Source organism: Neovison vison, chromosome 13, assembly GCF_020171115.1.
Source record: "Neovison vison isolate M4711 chromosome 13, ASM_NN_V1, whole genome shotgun sequence".
Lineage (NCBI taxonomy): Eukaryota > Metazoa > Chordata > Mammalia > Carnivora > Mustelidae > Neogale > Neogale vison.
This window is the reverse complement of record NC_058103.1, coordinates 119,472,336-119,496,199: the sequence shown is the minus strand read 5'-3', so window position 1 is coordinate 119,496,199 and position 23,864 is coordinate 119,472,336. Positions and strand designations below refer to the sequence as shown.

The 23,864-nt window shown below is 38.0% G+C and overlaps 1 protein-coding gene across 4 annotated transcripts in view; it reads right to left on the bottom strand.

Annotated features, from left to right (window-relative positions):
* The window catches only part of UBE2Q2 (ubiquitin conjugating enzyme E2 Q2), a 91,622-nt gene that overhangs the window by 741 nt on the left and 67,017 nt on the right, over positions 1-23,864 (bottom strand). For all 4 annotated transcript variants that reach the window (XR_006381596.1, XM_044230074.1, XM_044230073.1 and 1 more), the window contains 3 exons: positions 7,675-7,723; positions 7,110-7,205; positions 1,444-1,510 (listed from right to left, as the gene is read on the bottom strand). Coding sequence is in view for 3 of the 4 variants with exons in the window: in XM_044230074.1 (XP_044086009.1) it covers positions 1,444-1,510; positions 7,110-7,205; positions 7,675-7,723 (212 nt within the window). In the remaining variant the exon portion in view is untranslated. The remainder of the gene's footprint in view (positions 1-1,443; positions 1,511-7,109; positions 7,206-7,674; positions 7,724-23,864) is intronic.

Sequence of the window (23,864 nt, the reverse complement as noted above, 5' to 3'; positions counted from 1 at the left end):
AAATAAAAGAGAAGAAAAATGCCCAGACAACAAAAATCTAAGCTTTCTATAGAAAGGCTAATTAAATGTAGTACTGCTTAGCAATGAAACGGCCATTGGAACTGTATGAATATACCAAGAAATGTGGAGCATCCACATGGTTATGAAGTACTATACAAGTACCTGTGGATCTACTAATTTAGTGTGCTGTGAATTATTATTATGAAAACCCAGTCTTGCCCTCAGGTTAACATTTCCTTCTTCAGAGGCCTGAACTGTTTCAAGTATTATTCTTTCAGAAATAGTCACTGAAAAAGTAGAGTTTGCTTTGTGATTAAAATAAAAGTGAGTTGAAAGCACAGATATTAAGTCACAAGCTACCACATTTCTAGTAAAGAACACTTTACTGTAAATACTCTCCTTAAAGTAAACTAGTTCTTATTTATTTACTCTGCACAAAAAAGCATCAGTTTCACTACCATGGCTATAATCAATATCTTGTTGTCAGCACTTAGTTACAAAGCACCATGCAAATGCACTATTCTTTTTCCTCACAAGTTTGGCAAGACCAATATGCTTTTGTAGAGATGAGGAAACAGAGGCTGAGAGGTAATGGGACTTGCTCAGAGATGCAGAGCTAATGAGTAACACAAATGGCACTTGAAAAATCAGTCTTATAATTCCAAATCCACCTCACTGTTAGAGATAATAACTCAAAACATGCATTGTGAATACAAGCAAAATTTAAAGCAGAATAAAGTTTATCACAGATATTTTAAGTTTTTAAAACTTACAACTCAAATACTCTTAAGTGTATGTATACATACGGAAATTAGAACTATTTTTACCATGAGAGACTATGGACTCTGAAAAACAGTCTGAGGGTTTTGAAGGGGCAGGGGATGGGAGGCTGGGGTACCAGGTGGTGGGTATTATATAGGGCATGGATTGCATGGAGCACTGGATGTGGTGCAAAAACAATGAATACTGTTACGCTGGAAATAAATTTTAAAAATTAAAAAAACTATTTTTACTTGAATAAATAAATGTGTGTAACCATCAAAGAGCATTAAGTAGTCTGAAGATGTTTCAGAAACAGCTGGTTCAGGATCCTGATTACATTTACTCAGTATCACCAAGAACTCCACCTGTACAATTGCCTTTAACTCAGCTCCTATCCTAATATCATACATTTCAAATAAGTAAAGTGATTCATTCACTAATCTACTGAAAAATCTTGACTCTGACTCAGGTTCTCAGTCCAAGTATTTAGGATACAAAGATTTTTGTGTGCATCCTCAAGTTAAGTTAAACTTTTTCACTGTGGTAACAGTACTTTAAGAATTTTTTCTTTTAGTACTTTAAGAAATTAAAGCAAAAACAAAAATAAACAGGGTAAGTTATCAATAATATCTTATATAAAACTTCTATAAATGGTAATAAATATTATTGAATTAAACGTACCATTTTTCTCATGTATCTGTACAATGGAATTATAGGACTGTTGGGCTCTTGCCAGATTATACTGATTCTGAAAGAGAATTATACATTTTAAATAAAAACTATAAGTAGATGAAAATCACTGCAAATAACTTATGGATGCATCACCACTATGCTTAAAAGAACACATGAAACTGAATTATATTTCCATTTCTTTTTTTTTTTAAAGATTTTATTTATTTGACAGAGAGAGATCACAAGTAGGCAGAGAGGCAGGCAGAGAGAGAGGAGGAAGCAGGCTCCCTGCTGAGCACAGAGCCCAATGCGGGACTCGATCCCAGGACCCTGAGATCATGACCTGAGCCGAAGGCAGCAGCTCAACCCACTGAGCCACCCAGGCACCCCTTATATTTCCATTTCAAAAATAATTTTCACTTCTCAATTCCATTATTCTCTACCACTTTAGAGGAACAAAACCAAAGTTGTACTACAATAAAAATCTATTTACACTTAATTCATTTTTATAAATCCTCTTACCACTGGACAAGTATAAAGCTTTATAGTTCTAGTACCCCTTTCCACTGATGAATCAAGGTAAAGAACGCTATTTGGACATGAATAAAACGCTCTCTTCCTTGTAACTTCCACCCAAAAAACAACAACAACAAAAAAAACAAAACAAAAAACAAAATCTGACCTTTAGGTAAGGTAACCTTAAGCTTTAAGCACTATGTGTATCAATGACATCTTTTTTTTTAAAAGATTTTATTTATTATTATTTATTTGACAGACAGAGATCACAAGTAGGCAGAGAGAGAGGAAGGGAAGCAGGCTCGCTGCCAAACAGGGAGCCCGATGCAGGGCTCGATCCCAGGACCCTGGGATCATGACCTGAGCTGAAGGCAGAGGCTTTAACCCATTAAGCCACCCAAGCAACCCCATCAATAACATCTTCAGTTAAAAATCTAGTATCATAAGTGGCACTGAGGCATTACTAAAGGAGTCCTCTTGTGCTAAAGAGTTTCTTGTATCTTCTTAAGATTATATAAATCATGTATAGCTTATTGTTAATAGACACCATACCCTGATTTTCCTCCCAACAAATGGTAGGTAGCATGCTACAGATACTGTTCTACCACTTTTCTCACTTAACATATCTTGGACCTTGTTCTCCCATCAGTGTGCAAAAAGCTTCATCTGTTTTTTTAAATCATGAAATATTCCACTGAATGGAGAGTCAAACATTTTATTAAACCCCAAATGGTGGACATTTAGGTTGTTTTCAGTATTTTGTTGCTACAGTGTAACCGTGAGCAACTCTGCAGAAGTATTTCCAAAGCACTGGTTAAAAGTCCTTGAGTTTCAAAACTGCTGGGCCAAGACATACATGCCTTTGTAATCTTGAGGTGTTGCTAAGATAGCTCTCTACAAGACTGTATAAATGGGCTTGCCTACCTGCTATGTGTGAGAACGCCTCTACATGGCTTCACCAGAGTGCTCTTATAAACCTTTGTTACTTGTGACAAAATCAGAGGTGGAAGATGAACATAGTGTGGGTTTGATTGCATTTCTATCTCTGAGGGAGGCTGAGTTTATCTCCAAATGTTCAGAAGCCATTCATTTCTATTTCTGCAAATGGATGTTTTGTAACTTTTTCTTTTTCTAGAGTGTAGCCTTTTACAGTTTCTAAGAACTCTTTTTTTTAAGATTTTATTTATTTATTTGACAGAAATCACAAGTAGGCGGAGAGGCAGGCAGAGAGAGAGAGAGAGAGAGAGAGAGAGCGAGCAGGAAGCAGGCTCCCACTAAGCAGAGAGCCTGATGCGGGGCTCGATCCCAGAACTCTGGGATCACGACCTGAGCCGAAGGCAGAGGCTTTAACCCGCTGAACCACCCAGGCGCCCCAGTTTCTAAGAGTTCTTTAAAAATAGTAAAACCCTCCCATAATGTATCTGAAAAACATAAAACATGCCATAATGCTATCTCCAAGATAATGAAAAGTAGTGTTTTTTAGTTGGTCTATAGGTTCAAAGGACAAAAATACAATAAAAATAGATTATATATGACAAAATAACACATAAACTGAAACTTGCAAATGATCAAGAAGCAGTCACTTCCTAACCCTACCGCCCGCTTACAAGATAGGAAGAGAAAAATAAGAACATTAGCCTTCCCCACTCTCAGTTGTCAATAGCATGATCTTCAATTACTAGTTTAAAGAGACTGCCAATGCAGAGGCTTTCCCCTAAACAGGGAGTTAGCCCCTTCTGTTTTCTACTTCACTGACCTTATTAAACCCTTCTTTCTACTTTCTTCCAGCTTACTTGACTGTCCTTTCTAACACTGAGCTAGAGGCTTGGTTCATTTTTATTCTTTTTTTTAATGGATTTTAGAGCAAGGAGTATTCCCTCTGATCTCTCATTTAATTTCCAATATGCAGTGATTTCACTATTGCTGTTCTCTAGCTATTCTGTAGTTTTCATTTCAAAGCCCCATTAAGGGCTATTTCAGTTTTGTAATTCCACAAAAGGAATATTTGTTTTCCGATTTTGTTGTTATAGTTTTTAATTTAAATAGGATTGGAGAATGACATCTATCTTTTTTCTACTTTCAAAATTTGAAGTTTTCTTCATTGACCAGTATTAGTTTCATGAATGTTCCAGACAGAGAGAGAGATGAAAGAGAAGGAAAGAGGGACAGAAAGAAAATTCTAGTATTTCCATTATGGTTCAGTTCTAAGTATTTTTAAATTTTTGTATGATTTTTTAAGAGATTTTCTTTTTTTATTTGACAGAGATAGATAGCTAGAGAGGGAACACAAGCAGGTGGAGTGGGAGAGAGAGAAGCAGACTCCCTGCTGAGCAGGGAGCTGGTGGCAAGCCTCGATCCCAGGACCCTGGGATCATGACCTGAGCTAAAGGCATTCATAGATTTTTTTTAAACCATGATTTAGAATTGTGTTTAATTTCCAAATTAATGTGGATTTTTTAATTAACTTTTCATTGCTGACTTTTAACCTTAAATGCATTATATTCAAATTCTATAGCTTATTTTTAAATATGAATTTATGATTTTTCCCATATTTCATAAATGCTTGGGAAAGATGTAGTGCCTAACTATTGGGCACAGAGTCCTACAATCATCCATCTGACCTAGCTTAATTTGTTGTTCAAATCTTCTACGTCTTTCACATATTTAACTTACCATGAACAAGGTACATTAAAATCTCTCATTATGATGGTGACTTTGTCAATTTCTCCTCTGGTTTCACCACTTTTAAGTATAGTAAACAGATGATTATTACTATATTAGTTTTATCACATTTTTAACCTATATTTTGATGCTATTTTATTAAGTAAAGTAAGTAATTATTACATCCTCCTAGTGATTGACTTTGATCATTACGGAGTCTCTAATGCTTCCTGCTTGAAAATTCTACTTATACTGATACTATATAGCCATGTCTTTTTTTATTTGAGAGAGAGAGAAAGCATGTAAAAAAGAGAGAGAACATTAAGTGGAGGAAGAGCAGAGGAAGAGGGAGAAACAGGCTCTTCCCTGAGCAGGGAATGTGATAGGGGGCTTGAGCCCAGGACCCTGCGATGACCTGAGCTGAAGGCAGACACCCAAACGACTGAGCCACCCACATGCCCCTCTAGCCCCACAATTTAAACATACTTACTAGAAACTGCTAGATTTTGTTTTATTAACTCAATCTAACTGGTAACTTCAGTCCATTTATACTTGTGACCTGCCTTTACCACCTTACTTTCTGGTTTCTATTTCTCTTGATTTTTAACATAATTTTATTATCTCTGCCTGGAGTTCCAATAAGACATTTTAGACCTCAATTTGATCATCACCTCTCAACTTCTACCATAATGTCTATTCTCATGTTCTTTTCTGTATGACATTATGATTTATGTCTTCTAACCAATTAAGTCTCCCTTCTGATACCCATCTATTGTTTCTGATTTCAACTACATTTTCATTTCTGTAAATTCTATTTCATTCTTTTTCAGATTTGTCTCATTGTTGGAACAATTTTAGGATTCTTTTTTCTTTTTCTCTACATTACGTTTTTCACATAACTTTTCATTTTCTCATAACTATAACATCTGAAGTCTCTATTCTGTGTGTCTGATTATTTCAAAACTAAAGTCTTTGGGAATATATATCTCATTTATTGTTTCTACCCATTCTCGTGTATGCTGGCTTGTTTGCTTGTGATCCTTCATGAATTCACATGTGCTTGATCTTAACTTTTAAGAATGCTGTAGGTCTAAATCAGAAAAGCTTTCCTCAGAAGAGTATTTATGTCTGCTTCTGATGAGAACTGTGGATACAACCAACTTGAGAGCATTTTAGCCTCCTTGGAGAATTTCAGGATTATGTAAAGGTCTCACATTTGGCTTACCAAACTCACTCATTTATAAATAAAAGACAGTACAGGTAGCACCTCCCCATCTCCCTTAAAGAAAAAATTGGAAGGGGAGGTGAACCATGAGAGACTATGGACTCTGAAAAACAATCTGAGGGGTTTGAAGTGGCGGCGGGGGTGGGAGGTTGGGGTACCAGGTGGTGGGTATTATAGAGGGCACGGCTTGCATGGAGCACTGGGTGTGGTGAAAAAATAATGAATAATGTTTTTCTGAAAATAAATAAATTGAAAAAAAATAAAAACAAAAAAAAACAAAAAAAACTAAAAGCCAGATCTCTCATCTGAATGGGATCACTCACCAGAGTGTAAAAATTTGATGTCTTACTACATAATCACTCTACTGACATGTTTAATACACATAAAATATACACATTATTAAGAAATTCTAGTTAAATGTAGTTAAGCAATTCACTAGACCTTCTAAAAATGTTATTTTATTTCAGTGTGAAGAAACAGCAATTAAAGAGCTCAAGTAAAACCATTATTATACAGTACTATCCCAAATAAATGATTTTCATAATAGCCTTTTAAATTTTTTGCTTCTTCTGTGAGCGAAGATTGTAGTGAACTCATGTTCTGATGTGCAATACAGTTATAAATACACATTTAAATTTAATATTATTTGGATAGGCATCTAGCACAAAATTCACACAGACCTTTAGGAACATCCAAATTTTTTAATAAGTCAAGTCAGGATAATTTCCATCAACAAATATTTTTGCAAAATATACTAACTTTAGAGTCTTATCCTTGGTCCATTTAACTGTTTACAGATAACTACAATTAGACCTGGAAAGAGGTTTCTGACATAGTCAATAAAGAACAGAACTCCATGGGTTAGAGTATATATATAAAAGTAATAACACCAGACTGTCTGGTTCCAATCCTCATTCTGCCAGCTGTCACCTTACACAAGTTATCTAACTTACATGTGCTTCAGTTTTCTCATCTACAAAATGAGGACAATAATAATATCTAAGGTCAGTAAAAGGATTGAAATAGTACCTACAAGTAAGAAGTTTAGATCAGAGCCCAGCATATAAATGCTCACTGGAAATTAACTATAATAACATGATCTCAATTTCGGGAAACTTCAAAGTAAATATAATTTTTAACTTATTAGTATGTTCATACCAATATTAGATTTAAAATTATAGACATGTTTACCTATAGTAAGAATAACAAAGACTAAAAGAAGAAAAAGCCTCATAAGGTAACAGAAAATATGTGATCTTCTTAATAAAAGTACCTTATTTGCTCCAAACTGCACTCTGGCTTTGCCTTTGACTAATGTGGCATTGATCTGCATGATAACTGATTCTATTGAGTAGGCACTGCTCCAGCCCTACAGGAAGAAGAAAACACGTTCGTAACACACAATGGTACTTTTGATTTCCCCTTTGGAAAACTTAATAAAATGGCACATAACAGCTTGACAACAGCAAGACCATATTAAGAAGTCTGTATACAAAAGAAAAAAGTAAAGTTTGACTGTTCCTGAAATCTTATAAAAAAAAAAAACAAAAAAATCCCCCTATGTTCTAAGTATCAAACATAAGCAAATTATAACCTTATAGAGAAACTGTTCTTGCATAGATTAAGTGCACAAACTTGCATAGATTAAGAACCAAGTACAGTGTCATTTTATTGGTTTGCCCTAAGTTGCTTTTCATTACTAAAAGTAGGTGCTCTTCAAAACAATTTTTTAAGTAGATGGTATTACATCAGAGCTTTTCCACTTCAAAATCTAATTCACATCATCAAAACACTCCATTCAGACTGAAAAAATATGAGTACCATAAGAAAATAGCCACCTGTTTTGTGAGAAGTTCCATACATAGTGCTCCACCGCCCAACACATACCTTAAAAAGAGAAAAGAAATCATATTTAATTCTCTAGATCTCAATGTTCCTTCTTAACTTTTAAAGGACCACCACTAAGAAGTATGCATACAAGTAAAGGTTAGAAGATAATATGCAAAAATGAGAACAGTGGTTAGTTACGGCTCTAAGAATAAAAGGGTAGTTAAAAAATTCTAATGTCAGCACTTTATTACAGTCTTAATTTTTTTTTAAATAATGGTTCTTAGAAACAGAATACCAAAGACTCTAAGGATATCAGAAACTAGGACTGTAGCCCTAAATATTCCAGAGAATAGGAATGTTATATTCATCTGAAAATTTCTCTACCATCATGTTAGTGAATAGCACCAACTTCACCGTATCTATAATAATGAACAGAATACAGTATTTGATGGTTAAATTGCTTTCATTCACACTTTTGTGAGGATCAAATTGTTATTTATGATCATATAGAGCCTCTCTCTAGGACTCCTCAATTTATCTAATCCTGAGAACTGTTCTCTGAACCAGACAAATTTTGGGAAATTCCCAGATCTCTTTTAGGAAATCCTTATATAGATCAAGATTATTCAACTTTTTAACCCTTTCTCAAACAAAATAATTTCATTTCTCCTTTAATGTTATTTTAAGCTTCAAAATATATGAAATACATGCCTAAAAGAAAATCAAGGCAAAGGAAATTATAGAAGAAAGATGATAAATCTCAAAAATACATAAGCTAAGACCACAAGTCTGATTAGATGTAAGTGACACTGAGTCCATTACAAACTTTTTTTGTCCTCTGGGACTTTGCCCAGGCCTTTCCCTTGCCTAACATTCCTCTGGCTCCCTACTCTTCCAAATGTCCTCTTTTCCTCCAATAAAACTTGACAAGACAATTCTAGCCTGTAAGTTTTGCAATCTGGCTACCCAAATGCATCCTTGTGTTGACTAAACCAAACCACAGAAAAATAAGGAATCTAAAAACTTCTACTGTAGACCATTATTATTAGTCATAGTGCAATTATTTGATAATGGAAATTATTCAATAATTCCCACATCCTGGAGAATTTAAGAAAGTGTCTCCCTTACGGGACTGCACCAAACTCTGGGAACTTCCACAGAAGTTTATAAGAGGGAAAGAAAAACACTTCAAAACACTAAATTTAGGTGGAGAATCAGGAGATTTTAAACTTCCTTGTATATTCTCCTAGATCTCTGAAACACAGAAATCTATATCCAGTCATTTGACTTTCCCACTAGGCTGAAAGAGTATCTTGTATATAGTGGCTTTAAATAAAGCACTTGCTGCTTTAACAGAATTAGAAGATCCATGTTTTGATCTGGGTTTTGGTTTCTCCACAAACTGCTCAAATTCTAATAATCTGTTAATGAGTTAACGCTATTCTTGATCCTTACACTACAGAAATGCTAAATACAGACAGGTACTCAGGGGCTGATCTTAAGAAAAGGAGTTATGTGGACCAGCCCAGATTACAAATTATCCAAGTACCACCTTTCTTTTTTCTTTAACATAATTTTATTTTTTCAGTTTCCAAGATTCATTGTTTATGCACCACACCCAGTGTTCCCTGTTATACATGCCCTCCTTTTTTTTCCAATTTATTTATTTTCAGAAAAACAGTATTCATTATTTTTTCACCACACCCAGTGCTCCATGCAAGCCGTGCCCTCTATAATACCCACCACCTGGTACCCCAACCTCCCACCCCCCCGCCACTTCAAACCCCTCAGACTGTTTTTCAGAGTCCATAGTCTCTCATGGTTCACCTCCCCTTCCAATACATGCCCTCCTTAAAACCCACCACCAGGCTTACCCATTCCCCCACGCCCCTCCCTTCCAAAACCCTCAGTTTGTTTCTCAGAGTCCACAGTCTCTCAAGCTTCATCTCCCCCTCCGGTTTCCCCCAATTTTTAACACTCCACTCTTCATTCTGGGGATGGAGAGTCTTTCAGGTGGGAAGGAGGCAAGTTTTTGTACTCATGAGCCAAAAGAAAGTACATTTTATACAAGGCCATAACTATGCAAATGTTTGTTGGATGTCTAAACAAAAAAAACAGTTCTCGTACCTACATAAAAAGTGAGGTAAATAAAATTTTCCTTAACATCTATTAGCAGCACATACACCTAACCTAAAAGGGGTGATTGATTCTACTTCCACACTGAATCACATTCATTTTATTAATATATGCTCCAAACCCTTATTGTTCTTTGTCTTCAAATAGTTCTTGCTAAATATTAAGACAATTCAAGGATAGTAGAATAAAAAAATTTAAGGACCATTTAAAGATAATGTGCCACAAACACAAGCACAGTAATATTTTCAACTTAAAAAAACTTCAGCCGTGCTGGCGAGGATGCAGAGAAAGGGGAACCCTCCTACACTATTGGTGGGAATGCAAGCTGGTGCAACCACTCTGGAAAACAGCATGGAGGTTCCTCAAAATGTTGAAAATAGAACTGCCCTATGACCCAGCAATTGCACTACTGGGTATTTACCCTAAAGACACAAACGTAGTGATCCGAAGGGGCACGTGCACCCGAATGTTTATAGCAGCAATGTCCACAATAGCCAAACTATGGAAAGAACCTAGATGTCCATCAACAGATGAATGGATCAAGAAGATGTGGTATATATACACAATGGAATACTATGCAGCCATCAAAAGAAACGAAATCTTGTCATTTGCGACAACGTGGATGGAACTAGAGCGTATCATGCTTAGCGAAATAAGTCAAGCAGAGAAAGACAACTATCATAGATCTCCCTGATATGAGGAAGTGATGATGCAACATGGGGGCTTACATGGGTAGGAGAAGAATAAATGAAACAAGATGGGATAGGGAGGGAGACAAACCATAAGTGACTCTTAATCTCACAAAACAAACTGAGGGTTGCTGGGGGGAGGGGGGTTGGGAGAAGGGGGGTAGGGTTATGGACATTGGGGAGGGTATGTGCTTTTGGGTAAACTGGAAGGGGTGGTGAACCATGAGAGACTATGGACTCTGAAAAACAATCTGAGGGGTTTGAAGTGGCGGAGGGGTGGGAGGTTGGGGTACCAGGTGGTGGGTATTATAGAGGGCATGGCTTGCATGGAGCACTGGGTGTGGTGAAAAAAATAATGAATACTGTTTTTCTGAAAATAAATAAATTGGGGGGAAAAAAAAGGAAGGCTTACCCAAGCCATGTAAAATGGTCATGACCCTCCCCTTTCTTCAGGTAAGGACATAAACTATAGATTATAAGAGCAGAGCCTTTAGATAGGAATAAAAGAAACTGCCAGCACTTAAAACCTACTACTAAAGACATGTTCCCTTAATGCAGACAGAAATAATCAATGGTCATCTAGAAGTAGAAATACTCTCTTCATGGACGACTGGGGCACAAATAATAATTGGTATTATATCAACCAATAAAGAAAGCATTTTCAGTTGTCTACAAATAGCCACTCAAAATGTATTAATGAGATAAAAAAGAAATAATCTTTATGATTCTCTCTCAAGTTACTATACCCTGATCTGAGCTAGGCAAGAAAGAGCAAAGTACTGATAGCTCACTAAAATAGCTCATAAAAAAACCAAGCCTTGGTGGGATGGGGCATGGGTGTACCTGGGTGGCTTAGTCAGTTAAGCATCTGACTTTGGCTCAGGTGGTGATCTCAGGGTCCTGGGGCTGAGCAGGGAGTCTGCTTGTCCCTCTGCCCCACCCTCTCTACTCATGTACTAGCTCACTCTCAAATACATAAAATCCAAAAATATTATAGGAAAAGTAAACCAAGCCTGGGAATTACAGATTACCCTAAATTGTCTGTATCTTCCTAACTTACTGTAATTCCCTATCTCATTCATTGACTCACAAATATTTACTACACATTTATATACTGCAAACTGAGCCAGAGTATACACTGAAGAAAACTGACAGGACACTGTGCATTATGATGTGTACCTTCTAGTTAAGATTACAGATTATGCTGAGTGAAATAAGTCAAGCAGAGAGAGTCAATTATCATATGGTTTCACTTATTTGTGGAGCATAACAAATAGCATGGAGGACAAGGGGCATTAGAGAGGAGAAGGGAATTTGGGTAAATTGGAAGGGGAGGTGAACCATGAGAGACTATGGACTCTGAAAAACAATCTGAGGGGTTTGAAGTGGCGGGGGGGTGGGAGGTTGGGGTACCAGGTGGTGGGTATTATAGAGGGCACGGCTTGCATGGAGCACTGGGTGTGGTGAAAAAATAATGAATACTGTTTTTCTGAAAATAAATAAATTGGGAAAAAAAATATTTCATTTAAGGACTTTGGAGTGTCAACTGTTTTTTTAAAAAAAAAAGATTACAGATGTTAAACGAATAATACAAAGCAGGGAAGGGGGACTCAAAGTTCTAGGAGAAAGAATAACCAGGGGGGGTTAAAAAATGTTGTAGTCAGAAACAGCATCTGTATGAGTAATGCACAAGTTGAGATTTGTAGGAGTTAAAAGGGTGGGTGGGAGTAAAATTCTAAGCAGAGGAATGTATGTTTAAAAAAGGTTATGAGGAAAAGAAGAGTTTTCGGGTACTGGGGGCTGAAAGACATTCAGTGGGGCACCTGCTTTGAGAGCAGAGTGGTACAAGAGGATGAGAAAGAAAGCCAAGGACAAGATCACAGACAGCCTGTAGAACATGGTAAGGGCACCAACCTGTATGAGCAATCAATGGAAAGACATGGAAGAGTTTAAGCAGGAGAGCAATATAACCAAACACACACTTTAAAAAGATCACTTTAAAAGCTTACATGAGGGAAGGAACATAAGCAGGAGTCTGGTCAGAAATCCTCTGAAGTGGGCCATGTGAGAACTGATAGTAGTAGCAACAGAAATGGAGACAAGTAACTGGATCTGGGAACTCGCTGAGAAGAAGAATCAGAGGACCGATGTGGGAATGGAGGGTATAAAGAAGAACTCCTATGTTCAATAACTGAGATGGGGACCAGGAAAGGAGACTGGAAAGAAGACTTCACGGTTTCATGCTATAGAGTTAGATATGCCTATGTACGAGACATTCAAGTACAGGTGTCAAGGCAGGCAGATACTGGGAGCAGAAAAGACACATAAAAACATGATGTATGAAACCTGGGAGTCACTGACATAGGAGATATTTTGAAAGCCATGGGAGCTTTTTCAAAAATGCTACTAGACTAAGTGGACCTTTACACAAAACTCTCTGACTTAAATCTCATACCTTATACAACAGTTAACTCAAAATGATTCAGACTTACCTATAAAATGTAAAACCATAAAACTCTGAGAAAACACAAAACAGGAGAAAATCATCAGGATCTAGGACAAGGCAAAGAGTTCTTAAATTTGACACCAAAAGCATAATTCATAAAAGGAAAAACACCTATAAACTGAACCTCATCAAAGCTAAAATATTTTTGCAAGACACAAGATATTAAAAAAAAACCTGTTGTGTTTCCATACACTAGTAATGAAATAGAAGAAAGAAAAATTAAGAGAATGATCCCATTTACAATTGTATCCAAAAGAATAAAATACCTAGGAATAAATTTAACCAAGGCGGTAAAAGACCTGTACTCCAAAATTCTAAGACACTGGTGAAAGAAATAGAAGATGACACAAATAAATGGTAAGATATACCATACTCATGAACTGGAAGAATATTGTTTAAATGCCCGTATTATCCACAAACAATCCATAGATGCAGTGCAATCGCCATCAAAATACCAACAGTGTTTTTCACAGAACTAGAACAAAAATTCTTAAGATTTGTGTGGAACAACAGAAGACCCAGAATAGCCAAAGGAATCTTAAGAAAGAACCACAAAGCTGGAGGAATCACAATTACAGGTTTCAAACTATGCTATAAAGCTACAGTAACGAAAACACTATGGTACTGGCACAAAAAGAGACACCCACATCAATGGAACATAATAGAGAGCTCACAAATAAACCCAAACATACATGGTCAATTAATCTATGACAAAGACAAGAATACACAATGGGGAAGAAAGACCATTTCTTCAATAAATAGCTTCAGGAAAACTGGATAGCTAGCTACATGCAAAAGAATGAAACTGGACCATTTCTTACAACATACACAAAAAGAAACTCAAACGGATTAAAGACCTAATTGTAAGAACTGAAACCATAAAACTGCTAGAAGAATCTTTGATAATAAAAAAAAACTTCTAGAAGAAAACATAGGCAATAAACTCATAATCATCCTCCGTAATATTTTTCTGGCTATGTCTCCCAACCAAAGAAAACAAAAGCAAAACTAACAATGGGGACTACATCAAACTAAAAAGCTTCTGCACAGCAAAGGAAACCATCAATAAACAAAAAGGCAACCAGTATACAGGAAAAAATATTCACAAAATGATACATCCAATAAGGGGTTATTATCCAAAATATATAAAGAACTCGTTCAACTCAAGGCCAAAAAAACCTAATAATCCAATTTAAAAATCAGTGGAGAACCTGAACAGACATTTGTTCCAAAGAAGACCTAGAGATGGCCAACAGACATATGAAAAGATGCTCTACACTAATCATCAGGAAAATGCAAATCTAAACCACAGTGATACATCTATTCGCACTGGTCAGGATGACTCATATCAAAAAGGCAAGAAACAAAAAGTCTTTGCCAGGATATAGAGAAAGAGAACCTTCTTTCACTGTTGATGGGAACGTAAATTGATGACGTAGTCCCTATGGAAAATAGTATAGAGGTTCCTCAAAAAACTGAAAAGAGAAGTACCATATGATCTAGTAATTCTACTTCTGGGTTTTTACCCAAAGAAAATGAGAATACTAAATTGAAAATATGTTTATTGCAGTATTACTTAAAATAGCCAAAATACAGAATTAATCTAAGTGTCTATTGATAGATGAATGGATAAAGAAGTGAGGGCTATACGTGCACATGCACATGACACACACACACAATGGGCTATTACTCAGCTTTCAAAATGAATGGGATCCTACCATTTGTTACAATAAGGATAGACCTGGGGTATTATGTTAAGTGAAGTAAGACAGAGAAAGACGAATACCATATGATTTCACTTATATGTGGAATCTGAAAAATAAAACAAATAAACAAACAGCAAAAAAATACAGACAACAAATTTTTTAAATAATTTTATTTATTTTTTAATTAAACATGTAACGTATTTTTATCGCTAGGGGTACAGGTCTGTGAATCGCCAGGTTTACACATTTCACAGCACTCATCATAGCACATACCCTCCCCAATGTCCATATCCCAACACCCTCTCCCGTACCCCCTCCCCCAAGCAACGCTCAGTCTGTTTTTTGAGATTGAGTCTTTTATGGTTTGTCTCCCTCCCAATCCCATCTTCTTTCATTTTTTCTTTTCCTATCCCCCCAAACTCCCCACATTGAATCTCTACTTCCTCATATCTGGGAGAGCATATGATAGTTGTCTTTCTCTGATTGATTTATTTCACTAAGCATAATCCCCTCTAGTTCCATCCACGTCGTCGCAAATGGCAAGATTTCATTTCTTTTGATGGCTTCATAGTATTCCATTGTGTATATATAAAACCTCTTCTTTATCCATTCATCTGTTGATGGAAATCTAGGGTCTTTCCATAGTTTGGCTATTGTGGACATTGCTGCTATAAACATTCGGGCGCATGTACCCCTTTGGAGCACCACGTTTGTATCCTTAGGATATAAACCCAGTAGTGCAATCGCTGGGTCATAGGGTAGCTCTATTTTCAACTTTCTGAGGAACCTCCACACTGTTTTCCAGAGTGGCTGCACCAGCTTGCATTCCCGCCAACAGTGTAGGAGGGTTCCCCTCTCTCCGCATACTCGCCAGCATCTGTCATTTCCTGACTTCTTAATTTTAACCATTCTAACTGGTGTGCGGTGGTATCTCATTGTGGTTTTGATTTGTATTTCCCTGATGCCAAGTGATTATTCATGTGTCTGTTGCATTTTTTTCATGTGTCTCTTGGCCATCTGGATATCTTCTTTTCAGAAATGTCTGTTCATGTCCTCTGCCCATTTCTTGATTGGAGTATTTGTTCTTTGGGTGTTGAGTTTGCTAAGCTTTTTATAGATTTTGGATACTAGCTCTTTATCTGATATGTTGTTTGCAAATATCTTCTCCCATTCTGTCAGTTGTCTTTTGGTTTTGTTAACTGTTTCCTTTGCTGTGCAAAAGCTTTTGCTCTTGATGAAATTCCAATAGTTCATTTTTGCTCTTGCTTCTATCGTTCTTGGCAATGTTCCTAGGAAAAGTTGCTACAGTTGAGGTCAAAGAGGTTGCTGCCTGTGTTCTCCTCAAGGATTTTGATAGATTCCTTTCTCAGATTGAGGTCCTTCATCCATTTTGAGTCGATTTTTGTGTATGGTATAAGGAAATAGTCCAATTTCATTTTTCTGCAAGACAACAAATTTTTGACTGCCAAGCCAGGGGATGGGAGGAAAGTAGCACGGGGTGTGGGGGAGAATAGGTGAAAAGGATGAACAGGTACAAACTTCCAGGTATAAACTAAAATCTCAGGGATGAAAAGTACAGCATAGGGAATATGGTCAATAATACTTTTTTCCAATTTATTTATTTTCAGAAAAACATTATTCATTATTTTTTTCACCACACCCAGTGCTCCATGCAAGCCGTGCCCTCTATAATACGCACGACCTGGTACCCCAACCTTCCACCCCCCCCGCCACTTCCAACCCCCCAGATTGATTTTCAGAATCCATATCTCTCATGGTTCACATCCCCTTCCAATTTAACCAAATTCCCTTCTCCTCTCTAAAGCCCCTTGTCCTCCATGCTACTTGTTATGCTCCACAAATAAGTGAAACCATATGATAATTGACTCTCTCTGCTTGACTTATTTCACTCAGCATAATCTCTTCCAGTCCCGTCCATGTTGCTACAAAAGTTGGGTATTCATCCTTTCTGATGGAGGCATAATACTCCATACTGTCTGTGGACCACATCCTCCTTATCCATTCATCCGTTGAAGGGCATCTTGGTTCTTTCCACAGTTTGGCGACTGTGGCCATTACGGCTATGAACATTGGGGTACAGATGGCCCTTCTTTTCACGACATCCGTGTCTTTGGGGTAAATGCCCAGTAGTGAAATTACAGGGTCATAGGGAAGCTCTATTTTTAATTTCTTGAGGAATCTCCACACTGTTCTCCAAAAAGGCTGCACCAACTTGCATTCCCACCAACAGTGGAAGAGGGTTCCCCTTTCTCCACATCCTCTCCAACACATGTTGTTTCCTGTTTTGTTAATTTTGGCCATTCTAACTGGTGTAAGGTGATATCTCAATGTGGTTTTAATTTGAATCTCCCTGAGGTCTAGTGATGATGAACATTTTTTCATTTGTCAGATAGCCATTTGTATGTCTTGATTGGAGAAGTGTCTGTTCATATCTTCTGCCCATTTTTTGATGTGTTTGTCTGTTTCGTGTGGGTTGAGTTTGAGGAGTTCATTATAGATCCTGGATATCAACCTTTTGTCTGTACTGTCATTTGCAAATATCTTCTCCCATTCTGTGGGTTGCCTCTTTGTTTTTCTGACTGTTTCCTTTGCTGTGCAGAAGCTTTTGATTTTGATGAAGTCCCAGAAGTTTATTTTCGCTTTTGTTTCCTTTGCCTTTGGGACGTATCTTGAAAGAAGTTGCTGTGGCTGATATCAAAGAGATTACTGCCTATGTTCTCCTCTAGGATTCTGATGGATTCTTGTCTCACATTGAGGTCTTTTATCCATTTTGGGTATTCATCCTTTCTAATGGAGGCATAATAATCCATAGTGTATATGGACCACATTTTCCTTATCCATTCATCCGTTGAAGGGCATCTTGGTTCCTTCCACAGTTTGGCGACTGTGGCCATTGCTGCTATAAACATTGGGGTACAGATGGCCCTTCTTTTCACGACATCTGTGTCTTTGGGGTAAATACCCAGGAGTGCAATTGCAGGGTCATAGGGAAGCTCTATTTTTAATTTCTTGAGGAATCTCCACACTGTTCTCCAAAGAGGCTGCACCAACTTGCATTCCCACCAACAGTGGAAGAGGGTTCCCCTTTCTCCACATCCTCTCCAACACATGTTGTTTCCTGTTTTGTTAATTTGGGCCATTCTAACTGGTGTAAGGTGATATCTCAATGTGGATTAATTTGAATCTCCCTAAGGGCTAATGATGATGAGCATTTTTTCATGTGTCTGATAGCCATTTGTATGTCTTGATTGGAGAAGTGTCTGTTCATATCTTCTGACCATTTTTTGATGTGTTTGTCTGTTTTGTGTGGGTTGAGTTTGAGGAGTTCATTATAGATCCTGGATATCAACCTTTTGTCTGTACTGTCATTTGCAAATATCTTCTCCCATTCCGTGGGTTGCCTCTTTGTTTTTCTGACTGTTTCCTTTGCTGTGCAGAAGCTTTTGATTTTGATGAAGTCCCAAAAGTTTATTTTCGCTTTTGTTTCCTTTGCCTTTGGAGACGTATCTTGAAAGAAGTTGCTGTGGCTGATATCAAAGAGATTACTGCCTATATTCTCCTCTAAGATTCTGATGGATTCCTATCTCACGTTGAGGTCTTTTATCCACTTTGAGTTTATCTTTGTGTACGGTGTAAGAGAATGGTTGAGTTTCATTCTTCTACATATAGCGGTCCAGTTTTCCCAGCAACATTTATTGAAGAGACTGTCTTTTTTCCACTGTATATTTTTTTCTGTTTTGTCAAAGATTAATTGACCATAGAGTTGAGGGTCCATATCTGGGCTCTCTACTCTGTTCCACTGGTCTATGTGTCTGTTTTTATGCCAGTACCATGCTGTCTTGGTGATCACAGCTTTGTAATAAAGCTTCAAATCAGGTAATGTGATGCCCCTAGTTTTGTTGTTCTTTTTCAACATTTCCTTAGCAATTCGGGGTCTCTTCTGATTCCATACAAATTTTAGGATTATTTGCTCCAGCTCTTTGAAGAATGCCGGTGGAATTTTGATCAGAATGGCATTAAAAGTATAGACTGCTCTAGGCAGTATAGACATTTTAACAATGTTTATTCTTCCGATCCAAGAGCATGGAATGGTCTTCCATCTATTAGTGTCTTCTTCAATTTCTTTCATGAGTGTTCTGTAGTTCCTCAAGTACAGATCATTTACCTCTTTAGTTAGGTTTATTCCCAGGTATCTTATGGTTCTTGGTGCTATAGTAAATGGAATCGATTCTCTAATTTCCCTTTCTGTATTTTCATTTTAGTGTATAAGAAAGCCACTGATTTCTGCACATTGACTTTGTATCCTGCCACGTTGCTGAATTGCTCTGAGTTCTAGTAGTTTGGGGGTGGAGTCTTTTCGGTTTTCCATATAAAGAATCATGTCATCTGCAAAGAGAGAGAGTTTGACTTCTTCATTACCAATTTGGATACCTTTTATTTCTCTTTGTTGTCTGATTGCTGTTGCTAGGACTTCTAATACTATGTTGAACAAGAGTGGTGAAAGTGGGCATCCTTGTCTTGTTCCTGATCTCAATGGGAAGGCTGCAAGCTTTTTCCCATTGAGGATGATATTTGCTGTGGGTCTTTCATAGATAGATTTGATGAGGTTCAGGAATGTTCCCTCTATCCCTATACTTTGAAGCGTTTTCATCAGGAACGGATGCTGGATTTTGTCAAATGCTTTTTCTGCATCAATTGAGAGGACCATGTGGTTCTTCTCTCTTCTCATATTAATTTGTTGTATCACATTGATTGATTTGCGAATGTTGAACCATCCTTGTAGCCCAGGGATGAATCCCACCTGATCACGGTGAATAATCTTTTTAATGTGCTGTTGGATCCTGTTGGCTAGGATCTTGTGAGAATCTTAGCATCCATATTCATCAGTGATATTGGTCTGAAATTCTCCTTTTTGGTAGGGTCCTTGCCTGGTTAGGGGATCAGGGTAATGCTGGCTTCATAGAAAGTCTGGAAGTTTTCCTTCTGCTTGAATTTTTTGAAACACCTTCAGGAGAATAGGTGTTATTTCTTCTTTGAAGGTTTGGTAGAATTCCCCAGGGAATCCGTCAGGTCCTGGGCTCATGTATTTTGGGAGGTTTTTGAATACTGCTTCAATCTCGTTATTAGATATCGCTCTATGCAGGTTGTCGATTTCTTCCTGGTTCAATTTTGGTAGTTTGTATTTTTCCAGGAATGCATCCATTTCATCAAGGTTGCTAAGCTTATTGGCATATAACTGTTCGTAATAACTTCTGATGATTGTTTCTACTTCCTTGGTGTTAGTTGTGATCTCTCCCTTTTCATTCATAATTTTATGAATTTGGGCTTTCTCTCTTTTCTTTTGGATTAGTGTAGCCAGTGGCTTATCGATTTATTGATTCTTTCAAAAAACCAGCTTCTAGTTTCATTGATATGTTCTACTGTATCTCTGGATTCTCCCTCATTGATCTCAGCTCTAATCTTGATGATTTCTCTTCTTATGTATGCAGTTGGTTTGATTTGTTGTTGGTCCTCCAGTTCTTTAAGGTGTAGAGACAGCTGTTGTGTTCTGGATTTTTCATTTTTTTTGAGGGAGGCTTGGATGGCTATGTATTTTCCCCTTAGGACCGCCTTTGCTGTATCCCATAGGTTTTGGACCGAAGTGTCTTCATTCTCATTGGTTTCCATGAATTGTTTCAATTCTTCTTTGATCTCCTGGTTGATCCAAGCATTCTTAAGCAAGGTGGTCTTTAGCTTCCAGGTGTTTGAGTTCCTTCGGAACTTTTCCTTGTGATTGAGCTCCAGTTTCAAAGCATTGTGATCTGAGAATATGCAGGGAATAATCTCAGTCTTTTGGTATCGGTTGAGTCCTGATTTGTGACCCAGTATGTGGTCTATTCTGGAGAAGGTTCCGTGTGCACTTGAGAAGAATGAGTATTCTATTGTTTTAGGGTGGAATGTTCTGTATATATCTATGAGGTCCATCTGGTCCAATGTGTCATTCAATGCTCTTGTTTCTTTATTGATTTTCTGCTTCGATGATCTGTCTAATTCTGAAAGAGGCGTGTTAAGATCTCCTACGATTAGTGTATTCATATCAATATGACTCTTTATCTTGATTAACAGTTCTCTTAAGTAATTGGCTGCTCCCATATTGGGAGCATAGATATTTACAACTGTTAGATCATCTTGGTGGATAGTCCTTTTAAGGATTATGTAGTGTCCTTCTGTATCTCTGACTACAGTCTTTAGTTTGAAGTCTAATTTATCTGATATGAGAATCGCTACCCCAGCCTTCTTTTGAGTCCCATTGGCATGAAAGATGCTTCTCCACCCCTTCACTTTCAGTCTGCGTGTATCTTTAGGTTCAAAATGGGTCTCTTGTAGACAGCATATGGATGGGTCCTGTCGTTTTATCCAATCTGCAACCCTGTGCCGTTTTATGGGTGCATTTAGGCCATTCACATTGAGAGTGATTATTGATAGATACGTTTTTATTGACATCGAGTTATCTTTGAAGTCTTTCTTTCTGTAGACTGTCTCTATATTTCTGTTCAATGCTATTCTTGGGATTTTTCCTCTTTTATAGAACCCCCCTTAATATTTCCTGCAGTGTCAGCTTGGTGGTTGCATAGTCTTTTAAGCCTTGCCGGTCTTGGAAACTCTTTATCTCTCCATCCATTTTGAATGTCAGTCTTGCTGGATCAAGTATTCTTGGCTGCATGTTCTTCTCATTTAGTGCCCTGAATATATCTGCCAGCCTCTTCTGGCTTGCCAGGTCTCTGTGGACAGGTCTGACGTTATTCTGATGGGCTTCCCTCTGTAATAAGGAGCCTCTTTGCCCTGGCGGCTTTCAAGAGATTATATCTACAATTATAATTCCTCAATTTGACTATCAGGTGTCGTGAATTTTTTGGAGTGTATAATCTTGGGTGGAGACCATTCAGCCTCTAGTATATGAACGCTGGTTCCATTCACAATAGTGGGAAAATTTTCATGAAGGACCTGTTCCACTATATCTTCTCGACATCTTTCTTTCTCCTCCCCTCAGGAATTCCAATAATTCTGACATTGGAACGCTTCATGGCATCATTTATTTCCCTGATTCTGCTTTCGTGGGATCTAAGCTGTTTGTTCCAGGCTTCCTCCTGATCCTTTCTCTCTATCTGTTTGTCTTCCAGATCACTAATTCTATCTTCTGTCTCAGTTACCCTAGCTTTGAGAGAGTTTAGATTAGATTGGAACTCATTGAGAGCATTGTGGACCTCCTCCCTGGTAGCTTTAAGCTCCGCCCTAACATTGTGAACATCCTGTCTGGTCGCTTTCAGTTCGGCCCTAATCAATTCTGTTTGGTCATCCATGGCTTTCTCCAACCTAGCTATTGCCTGGATAATTGTTAGCCTGAATTCTCTTTCCAACATATTGTCTATGTTGATAGCCATTAGCTCTGTTGCAGAAGGTCCATCCTCAGTATTTTTCTTCTGTTGGGCATTCCTCCTCCTAGTCATTTTGGTGGGAGAAGACTGAACAGATGTAGCTGGATGTATCAACTCTGGTGCAGTCAAGGTGCACCCTGGAACACTTATGAGCAATCAGGATTCCCCACCCAAACGAGAGACAAAAGAAAAAAAAAGAAAATGAAAAAAAGGAAAAGAAGAAAAAGAAAAACAAAAAAGAAAAAAGAGAGAGAGAGAAAGAGACAGGAAAGAAAGGGAAGATGAAAGAGAAGGTTCAGCCCAGATGGGCCCCAAGGTAAGATTTATCAAGTAGACAAACAAAAAGAGATAAAAAGACTGATACAAGTATATGGCAAGAGAAAGAAAAAAATATAAATATATGCAAATGAAGAAAGAACCTCGTCAAAAGAATCATAAGTGTAAAATTTATATGCTATCAGGACTAAAACAAAAAACACAGAAACACTGGTGGAAGTAGATGGGAGAGTTCTTATAAATTCTCAGTGTGTGCGAGGAAGGTTGTTTTGATTCTTCCTGGACATATCTTGATATCTTTGTTAAAGGACTCAACTTTCCTAAGATAAAGGGGATTAAAAATTGGTTTACCTATAGGGGTAGTATTGATTGGGGAAAGGGGATTACTTTGAAGTTAACTCTATATGAATATTAGAGGATAAAAATAAAAAGGAATATACTAGACTAAACTAAACTAAAATTTTAAAAAAAGGAATTCAAAAAATAAAAATGCAAAAGAAAAACATAGGTGTATGTATCAAAAAGTTCAGGTTAGAAAGGTATTATGGAATTTGATGTACTGTACAGCTCGCTGTGATGGTAAATAGGTTAAAAAAATTACCTATGTGTAAAAAAAAAATATGAACTGGAATAGTGGAAATGCGTGAACAATACAAGTTTTCCTATGAAGTAGTGGTGGTTCTCTTGTAGTCCTTTTTTGCTTTCTTTCTTGGTTTGTTTTCTGGGGGAGGGGCCTGCCACGTGGGTTGTCAGTCAATGATGTTTCCTGAGTTGAGTCCCCCCGCCCCCCTCAAGGGGGTGGGCTCTGAGAAAACTGGTTTTTTTCAGGGTTTTGTTCTCTGGCAGTTTTTATGCTTGTTCACTTTTTTTTCCTCTCACCTTGACTGTCTTTGATGGTTTTTGTAGTATTAGAAGAAATCAAACCGCACCCTGATCTCCCTCTCAGAGAGAAGCCTCAGTCTGGGTGCAGAAGCTGAATAAATTCCCCCTTGGCCACTGGCAGAGCAGGTTCCAAGTTGCAGACCCTGGGGGCGCAGGATCTTTTGCTTGTACCCAAAGCCAAGGCAGTGGCGGCTGTCTGGGAGCTCCCGACCGCCAGAGAGGTTCCAAGCAGCGATCACACACTGAGATTTTGCCGCCGGCCCGGGCTGGGAGTGCCCGGCTTGCGCACACCTCTTTTAGAGGCAGCTATGGGTCAGGCGCACGTCTGGGGTACTGAGAATGGGGCGCTGGTCCATAAGCCCCAGGCTAGGCTTCTGCGGGCCTCTGTCAGTGGAAGAGTTTCGCGCGCGTGTCTTAGGCTTTGAAACAATGGCGCAGGTAAAAGAGCGCTGGCCAGGCCTCTGTAACTCAGGGCAGCTTGAAGGATGTGCGCGCGTATCTCGAGCTTTGTGGTAGGGCTAGCGCGCGTTCTGCAGACCGGCGCGGCTCCCATCCCCTCACAGGAGC